Source organism: Panthera tigris, chromosome D1 (genome assembly GCF_018350195.1).
Source record: "Panthera tigris isolate Pti1 chromosome D1, P.tigris_Pti1_mat1.1, whole genome shotgun sequence".
Taxonomy (NCBI): domain Eukaryota; kingdom Metazoa; phylum Chordata; class Mammalia; order Carnivora; family Felidae; genus Panthera; species Panthera tigris.
Window position 1 is genome coordinate 20084521 of NC_056669.1, and position 24673 is coordinate 20109193.

Consider the following 24673-nt stretch of genomic DNA (forward strand, 5'->3'; position numbering starts at 1 on the left):
CCTGGAAATGTTTTCCAGTGTGTTCTTTCAAACAGGCAGGGCAGCTGATACTCTTATTTGATAGATAAAGGGGCAGATAGATGAAAAGATTTTTTTAACACTATCTGACACAGTGGTGTGGCCGGAATTAGAAAGACCTTCCAGACAGTGGCTCCAGAAAGGGTGTCACAAGAGTGAGGACACCTTGTCCTTGTCAAAGCCAGTAAAGCCTACAGACGGATTCAAACATACGAAGGAGACATTTTCTTTTCACATTTGCTTTTTCCGGGGCAATGTTGGCTTGAGTACGTGGAGGTATATACTTAATTTCTTCCCACCTCCCAAAATATTAATTTTATATGGTGTTTTTGCAGCATATAAAGTGCTTTCATTTGTTATATCATTCAATCATCAAAACAGTTTTTTGAGATACACATCCGGTATGAGGAGAAAAATGAGGTTCAGTGATGTTACTTGTGGAAGGATTAACAGCTAGCTGAGCTCAAATGGAACTTAGCTCTTTTGATTCCAGGATCTTTGGTCTGTGTTTGTTTTGTTTTTTTATTTTTTTAATGTTTATTTATTATTCAGAAACGGAGCGTGAGTGGGGAAGGGCAGAGAGAGAGGGAGACACAGAATCTGAAACAGGCTCCAGGCCCTGAGCTGTCAGCACAGAGCCTGATGAGGGGCTCGAACTCACAAACCGCAAGATGGTGAGCTGAGCCGAAGTCGGAGGCTTAATGGACTGAGCCACCCAGGTGCCCCTGGTCTGTTTTTTAGTTACACTACAGTGTAATTTTCTTTCTAGAAACACCTATAACTTCAACTCCAGAAAGTGGAAGATGTGTGCTGTGGGAGGCTCCTTTCAATTTTCTTTTGTATCTACAGTCTTCTCCCACTCAACCTATCAAGGACAGTCTCTGAACTATATCCTACATATCACAGTTTTTAACTAACCTCTGAACTACCCACATTTTAACTACTGAACCATTGGAAAATGGAACAAGGGCCAAACCACCTAACAGCAGTGATTAAAGTAGAGTAGATAACCAGTTTCCAGTCATTCAAAAGTACATTGTAGGACTTGAACTATGCTCTTATTACATAGAATGATTCAGAGTTTGTGGATTTAAAGGTCAATAAGATGACTGTCCTGTCTCCACCTCTTTAAATGCACAAGGTTTCAAACACATTCAGGATGGAAAATTAAAGTTTGGGGGCATAGGAACTGCAGTGAAGAAGTCTGAGGGCTTGGGTTTCTGACTGGGGAATGGAGTCCTTAACATATGTGAGCCTGTCACATGTACTAAGTGCTCTGTGTATATCACCTCCTCTAATTCTGTGAACTTTGTTTCAGATTCATTTGAATCTCTTGTATTTACTTCTTTTGAGATTTATTTGAACCCCCAAGTGTGGAGTTCTGTTGGCACTTGACCTTGGCATAAAATATTTGCTTAAGAAATACTATTTATTTTTGGTAAAGTCTTTTAGAGCAGGAACTCTGCCATAACTTGGTATCTGCAGTACTGCTTAGCATCTTGCCTTGTGAGAAAATAGTACTTGGTATATTTGGGACTGAAATCAATAAATAATAGATCCTATGTAGGCTGAGTTCTTCCATCCTTCTTTTGTCAGCAAGCTAATGAACAAATTTCCAGTGCAGGTTATACGAGCTTCACCTTCTACAGTATCACCTTTACTTATTTATTTTTTAATTGCTGATACAGATGCATCTGTAATAAATATTTGGTTTTTGTGATCAAATACAGTCTCAATTACAAGGCAACTTAGAAGTTAAAATATGAACAGTTTAACACCAGAAATGAAGCAAAATTCTCTATCTTTTTGCATGAGCCATTCGGAAAATATTTTTACACAGTGTAACAGCAAGGGCATCAACTTCATTATTTTCCAAATTTCAGTTTGGTTTATATGTTTTATTGAAATAGTTATTCTCTAAACATTCACACCATTCCATCCTTATCTTCTTCCACAAACATTTTTTCCTCCTACCTTTTAGTTATTTTACCATTTTGTTGGTTTCCCATTAAAGGATCAAATGTATTTGACTCGCAGTGTTAATGGAATATGGCTTGAAACCTGTAGTGTCTCAAAACTGTATCTTAAGCCCAGAATTTGCCATGTCTGAACCCAAAAGCCAGACTCCAAGAGAAGTGCACTATCACTGCTAAGACTTGAACATCCTCTCTCAGAATTTTCAATTCCTTAGAATTTCTCAGATATTAGGTAGTTATCTGTGATTTTTGTTTCGTAGATTTCCACTATGAATAGATTTCCAAAATAATCTGGATATCCAACTGGTATTTGTCTTTTAATAACTAACAGGTTTAAATAATCTAAATCTCCATATCATGCAAAGGGGACCGATTCCTGCTTTCAAAGGCATAGGCAGGAAACCTTAGGTTCAAAGGTAGAAATAATGATAAGAACAAATTGCTTGTGATGGTACAGCCACAGCCTCCGTAGTGTACTTGTTTGGCTCAGGTACTGTAGGAATAAGAATTCTCAGAATCACATAGCAGAAGTGATATGTTATCACACTACCAGAAGAATAAAAAAGTAGAGTAAGGAAGGGAGTTAATATCTTACAATGAGGCAGTGTTAGTATAAGAAGCATTCCAAATATGCCAGCCTTCTTAAATTAATAGACATTCTTTACATTACTTCCTCAATGTCTCCTATTTCCCCCCTTTTTTTAAGAGGAAGATAAAACTCAGATTACAATTTTCACCCAGGGATCAACCCCTGTTTCTTAAAGAACCTTAGAAGGAAATGCATTTGCAGTATCTGAGGGCTCTATTGTGAGAAACACAGACGTGAAAAAACAGAGAAATGGGGCAAAATCTCAGATCCACCATTTCTCTTTAAGCATCTGATTCCCATTTTAGAAACCATGCTGTCATCTCCAAATTCCGCACGATTTTTTTCTTCCCTGCAACCTGCTGCCCTTTTAATAATAAATATTTTACAATACCAACGGTGATCTGGTGACATCTGCACTGGGGTCCTTGCGGGGCGGTTTCAGGCCTACATTCTTACCACATGATCAGACTAACAGAATAGTTGGTCCGTTTTGATTAACAGAACAGTCAAAAGGATTAAAAAGGCAAGTTCTTGTATTGGAGGCTGCCGCTTCCTTTTTATTTTTCACACACCTTGTTTTTTCCCCCATGAATCAACTCTTCTGATGGTTATCCTGGTGAATCATTTCTGTTGTTTCCAGGATGGTAACAGTTCAAATGTTAGCAGTCACTAATCCAGCCCTGTCCTGCCACCCACTAGTTATCCTCACCAGCTCTTCCTTAAATATAATTCCCTTTCCTTCCAGCCCACACCTGGACTTCCTCAGAGGCTAGGCTGGGAAATTACCGAAATTCTGTGTCACCCTCTCAGGAGGGAATGGTAATGATGTACTTGCAATGCCATTAGGAAATGGTAATCCTTGATCTTTTTGATAATTTAAGGCTTAGAATTATCAAAAGTCCCAGGTTCACCTCCTTGTCCTAAAATGAAAAGAAATGGAGGAAGCTCCAAGTTTGGTATAATAGTAAACTTCTTTATACCGCTCCTTGACATGTTACGGAATATGAAGAGAAAACCGATCTAAACTCCCTTTCTAGTCCTAGTCAGTCTTGAAATTCTGATTTCATATGTTCTCAGAAGAGAATGCAAGGATATGTCAGATGATATTTCAGCATCTCTGAACGAGCTCTTTTTCTCTAGAAGACTTCTGAGAACATTGTCAAATGACACATAGTGAATGTTTTCTTGCTCCAGAGATATCCAGCAGGAAAGTCCTTATAGAGACATCAGATTTGAGGGAAAGTCCACAACTGTTCCAGTATAGATTTCTGATATCTGTCAGTGACCCTCTGAACATGATTAAGGTGGAAAGTTTTTTGCAGTCCCTGGTCACACGTTTTGTTTTCCTCTCTTAGTTCTCTTACTGTTCACTAGAAATAGGGAGATTAGTAGTGGATAGAGTGGGAAAACTGGCACCGCCCGCTAGTTCGGCGCCTTGTGAAATTAACATCCAAACCTTAAGGTAAATGAAGTCAGGTCAGAAGAAACGTTACTTCCTTCTTTGAAATTTCTCAGAAGTGATATGCCCAGTACCTGGTGCAGCTAGGTGTAATATAAGGCTGTGGGTTCCCCTTGACTCTGAATAATCACAATAATCCAGTAGATTTGCAGAAATGCATAGAAAATTTATGAACACCACCTCATTTCCCCTTGACTATGGTGAATCAAAGTATTGATACAAAACATTTCCGGTGAGAAGTTTTAAGTGTTCAGTTCCCCTTTCCCCAACTTTTTCCACCACAGGTCCTGGCCAACAAACACACAGAGTTGGACCCCCGCTTTTCCCCACTCTGGTCTCAAGGCACCACGAGATGCCTTTTTGGAGATGAGCAGTTTACATCCTTTTTCTTGTTCAGTGTCCTAGAAAGAAAGTGCTCATTTCAATCCATTCCACGCAATGCTCACCGCTACTTAAATGACCGGTCATCTGGTTCCAGGGGGTTGTGTGGCTGGTGACTGAGCTTCAATGACTAGAAGAGTCCTAAGATCCTGACTCCTAGGAAAGCATGGGAGTCAAGTCCACTCTAATTCAGACGGTTTGCAAGGCTCTGCTCTGGCTGGGGATCATGCCGGGTGTGGTTCTGCTTTGGTCAGGGTAGCACGGTGGACTTTCTTTGGTTCAGAACCTCTCCCCGCTGGCCCCACCAGGCTGTATGCATGGGTGGCCAGCCCCGGCTGGGGTGCTGCTTCCGTCGACAGCGTCCGCTGGCTGCGTGAGGCACTATTTGCTGTGGAGCGAGTGGAGGAAGAACCAGAGCGTGAGCTTCGAGAGCCTGAGGAAGAGGAGCTAGGTTTCACCAGGCGGGCTTTCGGGGCTTCCGCGTCTTCTCTGAAGAGGAAAAAAACCAGCAAAGGTAAACTTTAACACCGGCAAGACTATGATACACCTTCCACTACGGTTGCTTCCTTCTGAGGCTTCCCAATAAATTCCTCAAGCCGTAAACTTCACATTATACCGCTGGAAGGCAGCCATTTAGGGGAAGAGGGACTTCCCCAGTCGCTGAGACTTAGCGGTTGACTTAGGCAAATGGATGTTTTGTTAGCCCTGAAGTCAACTCTATTACTCTGGGTGAGTACACACTTACCATTGAGATTGATCTGGGGTTTGTCTACGCAAACCCTTTCACGGCCCATCGGTTAAGCCCATTCCTTATTATAGGCCCTTCATAAGTGGACACGAATCAGAAGTAATGTAAAGTTGATCTTTTAATTACCAGTTGAGGATAGACAGTTTCACAATAAAGGCAAGGGAAACCAGACTTTCTGTCCCTAGGCTGGAACTCCTTGCCTACCAGAATAATCCTTTTAACAGATTCACAGTTAAGAGCAAATGGGACATTTATGTTCGCTGGTCACTACAGAGCTGGAAAGGAAGCCTAGGACAAGGGATTTTGGAGGGAGGTTTACCGAATTTCATTAGGTCTCTCTTCTTCCTCATATCTCTCTTTGTCTTTCCTTCGGATTAGCAGCCATACCAGGAGGAATGTCAGCAGGGCTCCAGCCACCATGCCTGTCACTGCTCCTGCAATCATGCCGATGCTTTGTACATCTGTTTTCTCAGAAACAAAAGCAGAAGTAAAACCAAACATAAGCTAGGGAACGCATGAACTTAAAAACATAAGCCCTGGGGGCGCCTAGCTGGCTTACTCTTGATTTGAGGACTCTTGATCTTGGGGTCGTGAGTTTGAGCCCCATATAGGGGGTAGAGTTTACTTAAACAAACAAACAAACAAAACCCATAAGTCCTGGGCAGGGTGGGTATTTCCAGATCTTTCTATCTTTTGGAGTTTCCCATTTACCCTTGATGTATGACTGTCCTTCTTGGTATTGAAAGGTGGCAGAATATGCCACCCCAAAATATGCCTCTTTGCCATTAGGACTGTTTTAACCTAATTTTTTTTCTTAATGTTTATTTTTGAGAGAGAGAGAGAGTACAAGTGGGGGAGGGGCAGAGGCAGAGGGAGACACAGAATCCGAAGCAGGCTCCAGGCTCAGCACAGAGCCTGTCGCGGGGCTCAAACTCACCAACCACAAGACCATGACCTGAGCCAAAGTCGGACACTTAACCGACTGAGCCACCCAGGTGCCCCTAAGCTGATTTTTTTTTTTTTTTTTTTTTTTTGGGGGGACAGAGAGAGACAGAGCATGAACGGGGGAGGGGCAGAGAGAGAGGGAGACACAGAATTGGAAACAGGCTCCAGGCTCCGAGCCATCAGCCCAGAGCCTGACGCGGGGCTCGAACTCACGGACCGCGAGATCGTGACCTGGCTGAAGTCGGACGCTTAACCGACTGCGCCACCCAGGCGCCCCTAAGCTGATTTTTTTAAAGTAGGCTCCACACCCAGCGTGGTGCTTGAACTCACAACCCTGAGATCAAGAGTCAAGTCCTATGCTCTACTAACTGAGCCAGCCAGATGCCCCCTTAATCTGATTATTTTTGAGAAACAGCAGACACAGGAAAAGTTCTAAAAACAAAGTACAAGTTCCCCTTTTATAAGGGAAATTTACATTTATAAAGGAAATCTCCCTCTGGTCCCCTCCTGGACATAACACATTTCTTTAGGGAGCTGACAGATTCACACGCTTGTAAATACAGTTAGCTACACCAGTCGAATGGTCACTACAACTACCGAATTTATTTTCACGGTCACCACGTCCTCCCGGAAATAAAGATTTTGGCCTTGACCTTACTCTTAACTTGCGATGAAAGGTGCTGTACGCCAAACCACGACGCGACCACAGGAATAACCCGTTTGGATACTTACGCTGTACCGTCACTCGCACCACACAGCTTTCCTTCCCGGCCTCATTGCCTGCTGTGCACTGGTAGAGCCCAGAGGAGGACATGGTGAGATTCTGCAGCAGAACGCGTCCAGGGTTATCGTAGTCTACACAAGCAGAAGGAACGACTGTAATCCCCTGAGGGACAGGGTCTCTGTATTGTTTGCTTCAGTGCATCATTGACCTAAGATTCTCTAACACAATTTGGTGAGGAGGAGGTGGTAGATTTCTTGGAAGACGGAAAAGGCAAACGTTCTTTTAACGTGTGCGTCCGCCAAGAGTTACAAAGGACTGAACGTGTAAGGGACACCAAACACGATCATTTAGATACAATGGCTACGCAGTATATTTCTTCCTCATTTCTCCCGCCACTTTTAGGTGCCATTTGAGGAGGGAAAGGATGGATTTTTCTCTTTTCCCGTCCCAGTTGACGGATGAAAAGTAGGAGCTCAGGGAGATTTGGCCGTGCATTCAAGGTCACGTGGTGAGTTGCTGACAAACCGGATTTAGGATTCATGGCTAGAGCACCATTCTGTGGTCTCAGCAGACCGATGGGAAGGTGACTTACCAATCCTGGACCTGGGAGGGAGATGCTCATCCTCTCCCTCCTTCTCCCGAACTCGCTGCCAGTCATACACGATGGGCTTTGTGCCAGAGGCTGACTCACACTGCAGAGTCAGGTCACTTCCTTCCGTCAGCTCTCCTTCCAACTCACACTTGGGCTTTGATGGTCTCACTGGCAAAAAGAAAGAAGCTTCAAAGATGGCCACACGCCAGACTCCGTGGAAGAGCTATGTCCTGTTGAGTTGTTTCTCTAGCTGGCCATCATCTGGTCAACTTTTGGGTGGGGATTCAGTAGCCTTTTGCTACCTAACTATGCTTTACACACCACCCCCAGAAATACACGCCCCCTCCATCCCCTGTGTGTGTGTGTGCGCGTGCGCGCGCACACACACACACACACACACACACAGACACACAAAATTCTGGCTGCTTCCAGTGGTGCTGTTGTAATTTCCAGAGGCTCCCTCAGAAACCTCCTCATCACTTCTCAAAGAGGACACTGTTCTTTAATTAGAAATTTTAGGGGTGTCTGGGTGGCTCAGTCGGTTGAGCGTCTGGCTTCAGCTCAGGTCATGATCTCACGGTTTTGACTTCGAGCTCCGCGTCGGGCTCTGTGCTGACAGCTCAGAGGCTGGAGCCTGTTTTGGATACTGTCTCCCTCTCTCTCTGCTCCTCCCCTGCTGGTGGTCTGTCTGTCTCTCTCTCTCTCAAATAAACATTAAAAAAATTTTTTTAATAAAAAAAATAAAGAAGAAATTTTAGGAAAGTTGAGTGTGATTTTACTAATACTGAAACAGGGACAGAAGTCTGTTAACTCGGAAGCAATTAAATGGAACTCAGCAGCTCTCGCTGTCAGAAACCAGAAAGGGAGTTGAATCGTACCTGCGAGATTTAAGTTAAATACAAGAACACCACTTCAACGTCAAAGGAGATTTAAATTTTGTAATGCACTACCATGGAAAATTGTGATTCTTCTTTCTCCTTTTATTACGTCTAAAATATAGAACATAAACTGTAGAACATGCACACTTCTTTCCGGAAACTGGACTAGCTGATCTCTGCATGCATGATGCAGGGTATTGAAAAGTTTCATACCCCTATTCCTCACAGAGCCCTTATTACTAAGATACAGGCGTTTACCTTGGTGCTGTCTTACCTAAGACTTTTAAGGTGACGTGGCTCCACACATAGCGCCCTGAATTCTTCACCTTGCAGGTGTACCGGCCCTCATCACTGGGCTTCAGGGGCTCAATCTGCAGGGAAGCATCTCCTGCCAGGAAATTGGAAGCAAAGGCCACTCGGCCCTTCTGTTCCTCAGTCAAGTTACTGTAGACATGATGACTGGAGTAAGTGATCACCTGTGGGACAGACCAAGGCAGGGTCAAGCAATGTGGCCCTCAGCCTTCCTCTCTTGCCGATGTCAAGATGAGGGATGAGGACACTCCTAACGGAACAATGCAGCCAAGACTGGGGCCGATTCTAAGGGTCCGAAAGACCTCTGTTCTAAATGAAGTTAAAAGCACAATATGTTTCTCTAGGCCTTTCTTCTCCTTCCCAAAATAGCAACACTTCATACTTGTGCACGTTTTAATTACAGAGTAGCAACTGTTTCACTAAATTCTCAGAACCATTTCATTTAAAAATTTTTTTAAGGTTTCTTTCTTTCTGAGACAGAGGGAGGGAGACAGAGCAGGAGTGGGGGAGGGGCAGCGAGAGAGGGAGACACAGAATCCGAAGCAGGCTCCAGGCTCTGAGCCGTCAGCACAGAGGCCGACGCAGGGCTCCAACTCACGAACTGTGAGATAGGACCTGAGCCGAAGCTGGCCGCTCAAGCGACTGAGCCACCCAGGTGCCCCAGAACCATTTCATTTTATAGGTAAGGAATTTTAAACTTGAGTTACTTGTTTAATCATGACCACACAGCTAAGGCAAGGAAGGAAGTTAACGCACAATAAATATATCAAGAGCTGGCCGTGAGGAGAGCTGGCCGTGAGGAGAACTGGCAGAATGGCATGGGAAGGAGACTTTCTAACTTTTGCATTTCCTACGAACTGCATGCGAGCTGTTCAAAATACACAACACTCAGGGCAGCTGGGTGGCTCAGTCAGTTAAGGTCTGACCTCGGTTCAGGTCATGATCTCGCGGTTCGTGGGTTTGAGCCCCGTGTCGGGCTCTGTGCTGACGGCTCAGAGCCTGGAGCCTGCTCCGGATTCTGCGTGTGTCTCTCTCTCTCTGCTCCTCTCCCACTCACACACACACACACACACACACACTCTCTCTCTCTCTCTCTCTCTGCCCCTCCCTCACTTGTGCTGTGTCTCTCTCAAAAATAAACAAACATTAAAACATTTTTTTAAAAAATACACAACACTCCTTGTTCTGGGTGCTTTTACATCTAGCTTATTTCTCACATGATTTTTGCAAGTTAAGTAGTCCTCCTCCTGCCTTATCTGTGGTTTCACTTTCCGTGGTGTCAGTTACCCAAGGTCTGGAAGCAGATGATTGTCCTTCTGACATATTGTCAGAAGGTCAATAGTAGCCTAACACCGTATCACAACGCCTGTGTCGTTCTCCTTGTCCGTCTCATCACAGAGGCACTCTGTCATCTCACATCATCACAAGAAGAAGGGTGAGTATGGGACAATAAGATTTTGAGAGGGGGAGAGAAAAACTATGGTCGTATAACTTTTAAGTCATTTTATTATTAGTTACTTTATTAATGATTGTTAATTTCTTACTCTGCCTTACTTATCAATTAAATGTTATCACAGCTATGTATGTATAGGAAGAAACACAGTGCAGATAGGATTTGGCATTATTCATGATTTCAGGCATCCAGTGGGGGTTTTGGAACACATCCCGCGTGGGTAAGAGGGGGACAGTGTATTCATGATCTCCATTTCACAGACAAGTAGCAGAACTCGGATTTGAACATCACCGTCTAAGGCCATTCAGTTCGTTGTCCCGGTATACCACTTATCTCTCAGCCACTTCCTGTGGCCGTCTCCACTCATTTCACTGCTCATTAACTGCTTTTCTAGAGAGTTTGGAAATGAAGGAGGAAAAGCGACACTATCAAATCAATCTGTTTTGTTCTTACAAAAGTTTAGAGTCCAGGGGTTCCTGGTTGGCTCAGTCGGTTAAGCGTACAACTCTTGATTTCGGCTCAGGTCATGATCTCACGTTTTGGGAGTTCGAGTCCCACATTGGGCTCTCTGCTGTCAGCACGGAGCCTGCTTGGGATCCTCTGTCCCCCCTGCTTCTCTCTGTCCTACCCCTGGTCACTCTCTCTCTCAAAAATAAATAAACGTTAAAAAAAAAAATCAAAAGTTTAGAGGCCAGCCAAAGGGTTCAGAGGAGTTAAAGAGTAGGAGTCAATGCTTAAAATTCAAGTCTAATACTGAGGACTTCATTGTTGGGCTTTCCTTTGTGGGGGGTGTCACTGACAATTAGTAAAGGGAAGTCGGGTGGAAAAAAAATGACATCCCTTCCTTCCATAAAATACATGTCAGCCATCATGCCTTTGTTTTTCAAGGCAGGGAAACCAAAGTTTAGATCTCTCTAGCAAAAAAAAAAAAAAAAAAAAAAGTTTTTGTGAAGTTTCATCTGCCTGCATCACAGCCCATAGTTCTTAAATCCTTCCTGGGTTCTGTTCCTCCTTTGTCTCACCCCTGTTAGTCACAAAAACCATACTGATCTAGTCCACCAAGACTTCAAGCTATATAACTTCAGCTTTGCCCTTCCTACCACTCATCAATCATATTCTTAAATTCATTTGATTTTAAATGCCAGCAAACATTTTTTTGGAATGACTGCTTCCCATCAGGTTCCGGGGGAGGCTATTCAGATGACTAAAACCCTCTTCCTGTGTTCAAGTGATTTAAAATCTAATGGGATTAACAAGGAGAGAAGTATAAACATAGAAAAAGGATTAATTAACTTGAAATAGTATCAGAGAGAATGTCCCAGAAAAGTTGGAAGCATTCGAGTTAGGCTTTGAAAGATAAGTAGATGAAATAAGAGATAACAGAGGCAGGGCGAAGCGGGCTGCAGGGAGCATTCCAGATACACAGAAGGCACTAAAAACAGGCTTGCAGGCATAGGGGAGTCTCCCAGGCACATTTCTGGCTGCAGCTGTTCAAATTGTTTCGCTCCGCTCAAGCCCTGAACCCCGTCCTCCATCACAGGATGCTCTACAATGCATCAAATGCTTTCCTGAAAAGATGTGAAGCCATCCAAGAAAACGTCCATCCGTTCTCTCTCCATTATGTCAAAACCCTTCAGTGGCATCCATGTTACCTTCGCCACCTTTCTGAGAAACGAGTTTTCTCCTTTCTCTGCGTGCTCTTTTTCATCAGCAAACATGTACTGCGTTCGCATGGCAGGGTACAGGGCCGGGTGCCGGACAACAAGCAGGAATAAGACACCAGAGCCTACCCTGAGGACCTCACACTCTTGTGGGCGACACATTGGGGAGAAGGAAGTAAGAGAAAAGTAAAGGTAGACCCTGCAACCGATACTAAACTTGAGACATTTTCGGGGTGCCTGGGTGGTTCGGTTGGTTGAGCGTCCGACTCTTGATTTCAGCTCAGGTCATGATCCCAGGGTCATGGGATGGAGCCCTGTGTTGGGCTCCACGCTGAGCGTGGAACGTGCTTAGGATTCTCTCTCTCTCTCTCTTTCTCTCTCTCCTCTATGCCTCCCCCCCACTCACACGCGCTGTCTCTCTCTCTCTCTCAAAGAAAAATAAAAAATAAATAGACTTAAGACATGTTTAGTATTCAATTCCGCCCACTCGTTTCAACCAGCACTACTGTTGTGATCGTTCTCATCTCTCTGTGCCAACACAGTTTGGGGCCCCCGTTTCATATTGCCAGCTGCGTGGCTGCGTCTGTATTTCTGCCCTCTGCAGCCTGTAACATTGTAAATTGGACGCCAAGTTAATACCAATGTAAAACTCACAGGGGCTCTTTTCCAGCTCAAAAGCCTTCAGTGGCTCCCGGCCACCTCTGAATGATGACCGGACTCAGTCTAGAGTCCTCACAGTGACCTCTGCTTTACCTTCCCAATCTCAGCTCCTATTGGCCACCTCCCCTACCTGCATACTGTCAGGTAACATCACCTCCCTTCCGTTAACACAGGTTATGCTTTCTTTGTACTCCATGCCTTTGCCCGCTGCATTTTCCCACACGGAAACTCCCTCTTCTCCATCTCTCCACATAAAGAATTCCCAATCATTCTCTTAAATCCAAAATCAACGTTAACTTGGCGTGACACGTTCCCCGTTAATGACACTCAGATTAATGGTCTCTTCTCTTTGCTCTCACCCGCAGCGTTTTTTTGTGTTTTGTTTTGTTTTGCAGCATTTTTATGTGAGGAGAAATCGTGAAAGACTTTGGTCTCATAGGTTGCTGGATCCCCTTCCTGTAAGGCTGGGTGTCGTCCAGGAGAGCGTTGAGGGCATTCGGGTTTTATGTGTCTGTTGCCCTGAATGGTCTTCGGCTAGGCTGTTTTGCAACTCGGCAGTCCTTTCGTGAATACACAGTCCCTGAAAACAGACTCTGTGCTTGGCCCTGTGCTAGAGAGGATACCAATTCAGAGAACATTGTTTTATGAACGTGTTGAGGACCGGGACGTGCCAAAATACGCCACTTTGCACGTGCCTAAGAATTCATTTCGAATGCTGAAGGCGTTTGAGTTCCTGAAGTTCCTTATCAGACCTAAAAGCAGAGCCTCTCAAAAGAATTTGTCCTAAATCCCCTCCTGAGAGCAACTCTAATCTCTTCGAGGAGACCAGAAATCTGGCACCACACCCCCCCACCCGGACAGACAAGGTCACAGACTAGCAGATCTCCCATCTGTTCTTCTGAGGGCCCATTTCTTTTCCTCAGAAGTCATTTGCTATTCCCTAACTGCCCTCTCTCCTCTTCCCTTTCCCCCACTAAGTTAGGCAGACAGCCGAATTCTAGCCACCCCTTGAGGTTGCTCATCTGTGGGTATTCGCTGCCCGCTACATAAATGGTACACAGAAGTTATAAACTTGTTTGTCAGTTTCCCGTTAATCTGTCCCTTGAAATATAAGGGTTGTACATCTGAAATATAAGGGTATGTGTCAATTGCATCTCAGTTAAAACATTTTACACTTTTTTTTTTTTTTTAATTTTTTTTTCAACGTTTTTTATTTATTTTTGGGACAGAGAGAGAGACAGAGTATGAACGGGGGAGGGGCAGAGAGAGAGGGAGACACAGAATCGGAAGCAGGCTCCAGGCTCCGAGCCATCAGCCCAGAGCCCGACGCGGGGCTCGAACTCACGGACCGCGAGATGGTGACCTGGCTGAAGTCGGACGCTCAACCGACTGCGCCACCCAGGCGCCCCAAAACATTTTACACTTTTTAAAGAGAGACAACGAACCGACAAAAATCTTTTGTCAGTCCAATTTCTGGTGCCCCAGCTGGAGATCCTAGGAAGAGAAAGGGGAAAAGATATTCTTTTCCCTCTCCTGCAGTCTTAAAAGACAACTTAGAAAAGAAAAGGGTAAAGGGCACCCGGGTGGCTCAGTTGGTTAAGCGTCTGGCCTTTGGCTCAGGTCATGATCTCGCAGTTCATGAGTTCGAACTCCGCGTCGGCCTGGAGCCCGCTTCCAGCTCTGTGTCTCCCTCTCTCTGCCCCTCCACCACCCCTGCTCACACTCTGTCTCTCTCTCTCCCCAAAATAAATATTAAAAACAAGGGGAAAATTATGACCCTCATATACATAGAAATAGGCCCATGTCGAAGATTTTATTGCACTCGCTAATAAATGATGGAACCAGAAAGATTTTGCAACAGGTTCAAATGAGAATTGGACTAAGATTCATAGTCTCCTTCGGACAAACTTAATTTGCATTTCTACAAACAGGAACCACAGCCCTGCGATGGGTAGGAAACAGGGAAATCGCTACGGGCATTCCACGAGTTAATTTGTACTTCTGCAGAAATTAATACGTGAGGAGAATTAGACCCTAATTCATCTCCGGAAAATATGGAGTCTAAGCACGAAGATGATGTCTGGGAGGGACCTTGTATGTGGGAGGTGGAGGCAAGTGTTCCTATTGGGCTGGGGGGGAGCCTCGAAGGGTTAGATTCCTTGAAGACCGCTCCCCTCTGCCCTGCCCCTACTCCCCGACAGCCTCCTCTGTCAGCAGGTGGCTTCACGGTTCAACTCTGCAAATTGAATAAGGTGGTCAAAGTAGACCTTATTGGAAGGAGACAGGACGGTCAATACTTGAGATGTGGAACTAACCTTGGAGCTTTCTAGGAGAAAGAGAGTTCTAAGTGGAGGAAAAAGCCAGTGCAGAGACCCTAAGGCAGAAGAGTGCCTTGACATACTTGAGGACCAGCAGAGAGGTCAGGTAACTGGAGTAAGCCAGGGGAACTGTAAACGACGAAGTCAGGCAGTGGGACCAGATCCTGCGGGGGCGGGGCTCTGGTCCATTGTAAAGATGGTGATGGCTTTCATTTTGTGGAAGTGGGGGGCTATTATAGGATCTTGAGCAGAATAGCATCACGATATGATTTATTTTGAGAATAGGCTGTAGGAGGCCGAGAGTGGAAACAGGAAAACCAGTCAAGAGGCTATTCTAGTAAAGATCCAGGCAATAGATGCACAGCCTCTACGGTGGTAACAGTGGAAGAGACAAGAAGTGATCAGATTCAAAGTGTACTTTGAAGATGAAACCAACTGGATCTCCCAATAAACTAACCCCCTTCTTTAAGCATTTTTTTAATGTTTATTTTATTTTTGAGACAGAGAGAGACAGAGCATGAGCGGGGGAGGGGCAGAGAGAGACACACCCACAGAACCCGAAGCAGGCTCCAGGCTCCGAGCTGTCAGCACAGAGCCCGACGCGGGGCTCGAACTCACGAACCGCGAGATCATAACCTGAGCCAAAGTCGGATGCTTAACCGACTTAGCCACCCAGGCGTCCCGTGACCACCTTATTTAAATGTATATTTGTGGTATGAGAAAAAGAGAGGCGTCCAGGACCACGCTCAGGTATTTGGCATGAGCCTCTGAAAAGAGAGAACAGCTACTAACCAAGAGAAGAAAGCCAGGGAGAGGAGGTTTGGGGTCAGAGTGTGCACAGTGAGGGGAATCAGGAGTTTGGTTTCAGATACTTGTTAGACTCCCAGAGGAGGCATAGAGTAAGTAAGCAGTTGCATAAAAATGAGTCAGATATTCGGGGGGGGAGGGGGTAGTCCTGGAGATATACATTTGGGAATTCTAAGCTTGTGGATAGTATTTAAGGCCGTGAGACTGGATAAGATCCTGGAGGGCACGAATCTACAGATTAAGAAAAGAAGGCATAAGGAGGCTATCCAAATGGTGGATATCTAAACACAAAGGTTAAAACTCATTAAAATACCACGGGGTGGGGGTCGGGGCGCCTGGGTGGCTCAGTTGGTTAAGCGTCCGACTCTTGATTTTGGCTCCGGTCATGATCTTGAGGTTTGTGGGATGGAACCCCATTGTTGGGCTCTGTGCTGACAGCGCGGAGCCCGCTTGGGATTCCTTCTGTCTTCTTCTCTGCCCCTCCCTCATTCACACTTTCTCTCTCTCAAAAATAAACAGTTAAAAATAAATAAACAAACAAACTTAAAATACCAACCTCAGAGTAAAATTGATAATGCCATCTCGGATCTTTTTTCGCTGACTATTCAAGTCCAGCCTTTGCTCACCATTTCCAGCCTCACCCCTGGATGAGACCGCCTCTGCCTCCTACCCTCTCTTTCCTAGAGACTCAGTGAGTTGAATCCTGAAACCACCCGCTGAGGCAGGAGGCAGTAGGGGAGTAGGGGCGGGGGGAGCAGCCTCGAAGGGCTTCATTACACTCATTATCATACAAATCGAAGACCTCTCCCTACCCTAGCCTGAACACCTGCCCACAGCCTCCCACAGACACCACAGGGAGGTCACTCCTGAACTTCATCTTCACGCAGGGGAATATTCTGGAAGGTACAGGAAATGCATGACTTCAATCAAATGTGCAGTGTTTACTTCCGGACAAAAGTTTTACCTTGAAGTTCTGCATTCTTTTCAACGGGGAGCTGTAAATTACGGGGGAGGCGACAGAGGGAGAGAAAGGGATTTAGCTTCAGGAATTTGGGGTTTAGATCCTAGCTCTGAAATCTGTCTTGGGCAAGGGGCTTCACCTTTTAAAGTCTAAAAGGTATGAAGCCCCGCACAGTCCATGAGTTCGAGCCCCGTGTCGGGTTCTGTGCTGACCGCTCAGAGCCTGGCGCCTGCTTCAGATTCTGTGTCTCCCTCTCTCTCTGCCCCTCCCCATGCCACCCTCTGTTTCTCTCTCTCTGAATAAACCTTAAAAATAAATGAATGAATGAATGAATGAATGAGTAAATAAACAGATAAATAAATAAATAAATAAATAAATAAAAAGAAGGTTTGAAGCCCAAGTTTTCTGGAGAAGAATTAAGGTCTAATTTTCTTCATCTATTAAAAGAAAACTACAAAAACAATTCTTAGCTCCACAAGCTTATAGTACTAATTTTAAGAGCAGATGTCTGTGGAAGGACCTCGTTCCTTTGCTCACTGACCATTCAGTGACTACACTGTGACAAATTCAGCACTCGGCCCCGGAGTTAGGAAAATATGCATCAGGCCTAGAAACGAAAATCCATCAACACGACGCAATACGTTCGGCCAGGGGGTTGTGTTTTTATTTAACAAACACGTATGTGGTATTTATTTTGTGCTAGGCACTGTCCTAAATACTTTACAAGTATTAACTCCTCTCATTAAAGAGAAAACCTCGGCAGTGAAACGTCCACGAGATTAAGGAGATTAAGGAAGTGAGTCTCTGAGACAAACTGCTTAGACTTAAGGCCGTTCTTTTGTTTCATAAATACTTAGAGAAGGCCTTCAACGAAGTGGGTACATATATCCCAATCTAAAATGGGGCGGCTGCAGCCTGGTCCTACTCAAGTGGGGCTGTTTTTGTGGGCCCTCCTGTGTTCACTAACTCATTACTGCATTCCCATGGAGACTGGGCATCCCAGGAAGGAGTTCTTAGAGCCAGGCAGAGGTTTCTTTCCTATTCTTATCCCTTAAAATGTGACCAACCGTGTGTGCCAGGCTACAGCCAGTAATGTGGAGAAGAAAGGCAAAAGAAATATAGATAAAATTAAATTTCCTTACAACTTGCAGCTCATTGGGGCATCTTGGTGGCTCAGTTGGTTAAGCATCCGATTTTGGCTCAGGTCACGATCTCACCGTTCAGGAGTTCGAGCCCCGCGTTGGGCTCTGTGCTGAGAGCCTGGAGACTGCTTCGGATTCTGTTTCTCCCTCTCTCTCTCTCTCTCTCTCTCTCTCTGCCCCTCCCCCTCTTGCACCCTATCTCTCTCTCTCTCTCTCTCTTTCTCCTCTCTCTCTCAAAAATAAATAAACATTGGGGCACTTGGGTGGCTCAACCGGTTAAGTGCCCGACTTTGGCTCAGGTCATGATCTCACCGTTTATGAGTTCAAGCCCCACATCGGGCTCTGTGCTGACAGCTCAGAGCCTGGAGCCTGCCTCAGACTCTGTGTCTCCTCTCTCTCTGCCCCTCCCCTGCTCACGCTATGTTTATCTCTCTCAAAAGTAAATATAAAAAGATTTTTTTAATAAATAAAAAAAAAGAGAATCATATTTTTTTAAAAAAAGAAAGGATAGGTTTCTTGGGGGCTAGTGGAAGGAGTGACCATAGAAATGCCAAATCGCTGAGACAATAGCAAGAGGAGGAAATAAGTTAGTGACGGGAAAAAACCTGGAAGGCTGAGATCTTATCTCCTAAGACTGAAAGTTGGGGGCTGATGTTTGGAGTAAGATGGGAATGCCTAACAGGTGCTCAATTAATGTCACTTTCTTTCTGACTTCTTCATATTACCTCATAGGTGCATAATCACTACGAGGAAGTTAGTTTGTACTTCCTAGGAAGAATGAAGAGATTCTAAACCTAGAAACCGGTAAAGCGCTGGGTAATTTTTTTTCTTTTCTTTTTATTTATTTTTGAGAGGGGGGTGGGTAGGGAGAGAGTGCAGGAGCTCAAGCACCAGCAGGGGAGGAGCAGGGAGAGACAGAATCCCAGGTGCTGTCAGCGTGGAGCCCGAAGCGGTCTCCAACTCGTGAGATCATGAGCCGAAATTGAGAGTCAGAGGCTTAACCAACTGAGCCAGCCAGGCAGCCCAAGAGCTGGGTAATTTTTATGAATTGTGGGGTTTTGTGGGCTTTGGGAAGTTGGTGGACCTTTACACATAGCAGGTACGTACAACCGAAGCGTAAGTTTCATGAAATAGCTTTTCCAGTCGGTGGTAAAAAAAAAAAAAAAAAAAAAAAAAGTCTGCTCACTTAGAATCCACTACAGGGCCTTGATTTTGAAAACCTTAGCCCCAGGGCTGCACCAGGGCCCAGTGATTGAGAGTGAGCTGGCTGGAAATTCCACCGGTTTACATTCAAATGGGAGCCCCGCCACTTAGAGCTATGTGATGGGGGTCAGTTAATCAACCTTTCCAAACCTTTAGTTCCTCAATTGTAAAACAGGAATAAGCTACTTCACTGGGCTTTTGTGGCAATGAGAGAATAAGCGCTCACAATTACTTTCATTAGTCTGATTCTGGGTTTACGAAAGCCCCTAAGGTTTCCAAAATTGTCCAGCCCAGTACCCAAACAACATTAGTCATTCCATACATTTGTATATTAAAGCTTCCCTAGCTGAGAGCCTCCATTTGTTTTCCATCACCTGTGTGCCCTATGGACCAAAGCTTAGCCCTCTGAATGTAGCACCTAAGGCCAGTACAGCCACCTCATCTTTGGTCCCTGTCCTCACCTCTCTGAAGAGCCTAGTCCCCAAATTCGATGTCCCTTGATTCTGGAACAACACCCTCAGATGTGTCTTTGTCTCAGATCACGCAGTCTTCTTCTTTTGAAATGCTTCTCTTTTATTTTTGCCTACACGACACCTACAGGCCTCAAGATCAAGCTCAAGGGCCAGCTTCTGTGTATTCTAGCCTTTCCTGGCTCCCTGTGTAGAATCACTGACTTCCTCCAGCAAGCCTCAGCCCTTTGAGCAAATCTCCACCATAGCACTTAGTACATTCAGGTAGGGCTGACTCCTGAGAACTTTTCTCTCCTTTCCCCCAAATCCTGCCCCATTATTATTATTATTATTATTATTATTATTATTATTATTTTAGAAGATTTTATTTTTAAGTAATCTCTACACCCAACATGGGACTTGAACTCACAACCCCAAGATCAAGAGTCACATGCTCTACCGACTAAGCCAGCCAGGAGCGCCCCCTCCCCCCGCCCCGTCCCATTAATTAATGAAAGAAAAAAGAGGTGGGGAGACAACCAAGGTAAGTAGTTAACATCTTTGGAAAGCAGACATTATACAACTTCATAATAATCTGACTATAATTAAATAACCATGACCTAATATAAGCATTTTACACTCATTTATGACACAGGTTGGGGATCAGTTACAGCCTTGCAGTTTGTCTCCATTTTTTCAGACACACACTTAATCTTAGATACTTGTGTCTCTTTGTTTTGTTGTGTGATTTTTTTTTTTTTTTAGTTTAAAATAGTTTTATAAGGATATGTTATAACATACGACTGTTCACGCCACCAAATTTTGATCATAGAGCTTATTTTGTTTGGCAGCAGCGGGCAGGTTTCCAAATAGTCATCATTTTTCTCTGGTCTGCACAGACGTCTTCTCATTAGCTGCCTTCTGCTTTTGTTGCATTATCTCAGAGTCCCTCGGCTTTCCCTGAGAGGTAGTCAAGCTCTCCTCTTTTTGATGAGGGAGCCTAAGGCCAGCTGACACCCCGCAACCCCCTTCCCCCGCCCCAGGTGGGACCTGTGTGACATTCCTCAGGCACTCCAGGCAGCCCAAGAACAAAGGAAAGAGAAAAACCAATGGTTGACTGATAGAGATCACAGTTAGCCAGGATAGGAGTCTCCCATCACTTTACAAAAGTCTTAGTAAATTACAAGAAAAAAGCAATCTTATCAATAGCCTAATCTCCAGAAACCCATAGACTCAGTTTCCCGGAGCCCCAACATCACCCTCCCCTCCAGAGTGCCGCGGGGAACAAAGGCAAGAAAAAAATGGTAAATAAAATTAAGTTTCTTTAGAACCTGCAGCCCACTGACAAATACTTGAGACAGGCAGAGTAAAACATTCCTCCAGGAACTCTCAGTCTTAATGTTAATGCCTCACTGGAGGGAAGATAACTTTAGTTCAACAATAACAAGGCCTCCGCAGTCCTCTTTAGCATATGAAAGTCGTTTTGGGAACCTCCCTTTGGCCTTTACCTCCCCCGACTCCACGGGTCCTGTCCCCGTGCTTTAATAAAACCACCTTCTCGCCCCAAAGACCTCTCAGGAGTTCTTTCCTGGCCATCGGCACCAGACCACCGCCCACCAGTCCAAAACCACATCATTTTCTTTTTCCCTTGCTAATTTCCTGGGGTTTCTTCATGTTTTTCTGGCGGGCAAGTTCTCGCTAATTTCCGAGGGCCATGCAGACCCCGGACCGAGCCCGGAAGAGAGCTACTGCGGAGAGAGCCGCGGCCTCCCAGCTCGCTCAGGGAGGCTGTCGGTCATGCCCACCCGCAGCTCTTGAAGGCTGAGCCCCCAGGGGCGCCCTCTGCAGGGCAGACACCTCTGCTCCTCCCACAGCCCCGCCCGCCGAGGCCCTGCTTTGTTGTGGTTTTAATTCTAGGAAACCCAGAGCCGAGGCTGAGTCCTTGTTCCAGGTGTGACGGGAGAACAGTGCGCATACATTTCAATCCTTTTGCAAACAGACCACAAATGAAGTACATGAATTGCAGCTGCTGTGGGGCTGTTTGTCTTCTGACATTCCCGGTGGACCCGTTCCCGGCGCATTTTTGAGAGGAGGAGGACGGTTTGTTAGGACCTGATGGAACAGATGGAGCAGCTCAGCTTTCTGGCAGGGGCTCTGCTGCGCCAGGGCCCCGCGCAGTAATCGTGCAACTGCCTTGAACGGAAATGGACGTAGGCCCCTCTCTGTGGCTTTGATGAGGGTTTTTCCTGTTCGGTATCAAAGAAAAGGGGCAGAGGGAGAAAGGATGTGCCAGAGAGGTCTGGCAGGGGAATGAGAACATCCCTGTCCTAATTTCTTCGTCTGAAAAATAGAGGGGAAAGGTCTCCATTGTGTGTCCATTGTGTGTGTGTGTGGGGGGGGGGGAGGTGGTCACTCCGACTTTGGAAATGACCTATGTGCCCATCCCTAGAACCAGGAGGAAAGCTCCAGAGTTCTAGCGGCCACGCTACCCACCTGGACTGAAATTCAAATATTGCCCAAACTGCCTACCCACCGCCAAGCGTTTCCGGCACCTCTGAGCATCCTAGAGAAAAGGGGTGGAGCCAATTCGGCTCAGATTGAAACGCAAAGCTAAACTTGGGGTCTAGGTCATTGGCTAGCCTACTTTAGGCACCACCTCCGTTCCAGCCCCTCCCGGATTTTTTTCCCCACCCTCACTCTGATTCCGGACATGGTGCCAAATTTACCCGCTACATTTTTATTATGCCCATCGTGATATTCCAACTACCCATGGCTATAGTTTAAGCCCTTATTGTATAGCTTGAAATTGTTCAACTGACCTTGCTTCCATTCGAGTCTGCTTTAAATCAGTGCGGCGCTGCGCGGGGTCGGAGTGATCATCTGAGATGCATATATGTCCCTTTCACTCCTAACATCCTTCCAGAAACTCCATGACATCATAGAAAAGGATCTGAGCTCCCTAGCATGGTACACAAGACCTTTTTCACGTTCTGGTCCTGCAACCTCTGCGTGCTTACGTTTTGAGCTCCGCCTGTGCTAGCTGCTTACTTTACCATTTCCCACAATATTGCAGCCTTTGCGTCTGTGCTCTTGGGAGATCCTCAGGGCAGTGCCTTCTATCAACAGTCAGATCAGCTGTGACTTCTTATAGGGAGCTGCCCTTGGCCTTTCCCCCTCCTCCAACTAATTGTGGCCAGTGGCTCCTCCTTTATGTACATCTAGAACGCTCTGCTTCTATCATGATCTATGTCAAATTGTCTCTTTACACATTTATCTCTTCAACCACCTCCTTCATGACAGAGTATGTGTATAGTGGGAATCCAGGGTTTATTCAATTTAACCTAAATTGCTTTTTGAACTTTTAGAACGTTCAACAGTGCCAGGCTTGTTCCAGCATTAATTAGGGCCCTGGCATAATTCGTTCTGTCTGGAACAATTTTCTTCCCACATTCTCCTGATTTCCCACATAGCACGTATTATAACTTCAAATTATTTATGAAGGGAACATAGCTAGCAGTTAACAGCCCAGGTACTGACATCACAGTGCCTCATTTCAAACTGCAAGATGGGTGAACTTCTGCATTTTTCTCACTGTGTGTGTGTAGGTGCACATGCTGTATGTTGTTCCTTTCTTTTTTGCAAAATAGGACTAGTAATCCTGGTTACGAGGATTAAGTTAAATGAGATCATATGTGCTAAACAGACTTGAACCTGGCAAGTAGCTAATAGTGCTCTCTGCTTAAAAAAAAATTTTTTTGTTTGTTTTAAATCACGGAATGGCTGCATTGTAAGCCCCATGAAGGCAGGGACTTGGACATCTTCTTCAGTATTGTAACCCAGTGTCTACCATGGCATACGGTAGGTGCTAAATAAATCCATGTAATCTGAATGACTGAATAAATGATTGATTCTTACTTTGGACTATGATAGGAAAAGACAGGATTCAGTAGGCAGAGAGGGAAAGGATAGGACCCGAGGTCCCTGGGGGGCTGGGGGCGGGGGGGGGGGCAGGGGGGGAAAGCACATATTTTGGAACACGGCTGTGAGTGTCTGACCACAGCAAACTCCCCTGGGCCTAAAGTTCCTCTTCAGACTATAACTGACACCAGGGCGCCTGGGTGGCCCAGTCGGTTAGGCGCCGGACTTTGTTTGGTTCAGGTCATGATCTCGCGGTGTGTGAGTTCAAGCCCCGCGTCGGGCTCTGTGCTGACAGCTCAGAGCCTGGAACCTGCTTCCAATTCTGTGTCTCCCCCTCTCTCTGTTCTTCCCCTGCTCACGCTCTGTCTCTCTCCCAGAAATAAATAAACATTAAAAAATAAAAAAATTAAAAAAAAAAAGAACGTCAGAGACACCACCCACCCCCCTCAGGATTCCCTCAGGAATTTGATAAAAGATCTAACTAAAATAAGTAGTCATGAAACATATGACCCACAAGGAATGATATGGCCGTAGACCACCCCTCATACAGTGCAGTGGTGGCCATCGGGAATGGACAACCCAGCACCTAGAGCTTATTGAGCCAGTAAGGGTGTGACCTGAGAGGGAACGAGTGGCAACCAGCACCCTACAAAACAAGGACCCTTGTCTATCGTCGCAGGCATTCACACTTTGAAATGCCCCCTCTCTGGAAAGAGAGCTTCCGTACTATTCTTACTCTCTGATTTTCCAGTCTAATAAACTTCTGCCTGCCTGCTCATTCTGCCTCCACCTCTTCATTCTTCCAAGTGGTGAGACAACGAATCCCGGGTATTGAGGGAAAAAATCCTGCGACGGGAGTATGAATTGAAGACAAGTAGGGAACTGTCCCTGCTTAAAACGTCTCTAAAAGCCCTGCTTGAATCAACAATTAACTTCTAAGCCTTATATTCACTTGGCTACATAAACATGCAACCTTTCTTTTTCTTTAAATGAAAACTCGTGGCTAAAAAGTTAGATGAGCGGAGTTTTTTATTTTTTTAATTTTTATTAGCACACATGGCTCTTACTTGCTTCATGCAGAACTGAGACTATCATGTCTATGATTGACTAAGACCCTGTTGGAATCAATATGCTCAGGTTAAGGTGACCTTGCTCTCCAGAGAACACAGAGACTCAGGACGATGTACTATGAGAACAAAATGACAAAGTGATGTAGGAGCTAAAATCCAACAGTTACCTTGGATTTTTTTTTTTTTTTTTTTTTTTTTTTAGTGAAAATCTTAGCTTTGGGGCACCTGGGTGGCTCAGTCAGTTGAGCATCAAACTCTTGATTTCAGCTCAGATTATGATCCCAGGGTCACCGAATCGAGCCCCATGTGGGACTCTGTGCTGAGTGCTCCCTCTGCCCTTCTCCCCTGCTTGCACGCTCTCTCTCTCTCTCTAAAAAAAAAAAAAAAAAAAAAAAAAAAAAATTTCTTT

General features: G+C 45.2%; 1 protein-coding gene and 1 pseudogene across 1 annotated transcript in view; both read right to left on the reverse strand.

Moving 5' to 3' along the window:
• Positions 1-689: 689 nt before the first annotated feature.
• Positions 690-24673, reverse strand: part of LOC102957423 (CXADR like membrane protein) — a 99677-nt gene continuing 75693 nt past the window's right edge. The window contains 6 exon segments of the mRNA XM_042958016.1: positions 690-4665; positions 4668-4912; positions 5491-5632; positions 6849-6971; positions 7433-7600; positions 8585-8786. Coding sequence (XP_042813950.1) covers positions 4613-4665; positions 4668-4912; positions 5491-5632; positions 6849-6971; positions 7433-7600; positions 8585-8786 — 933 coding nt within the window. The 3' untranslated portion in view covers positions 690-4612.
• Positions 20142-21254, reverse strand: LOC122231063 (annotated as a pseudogene).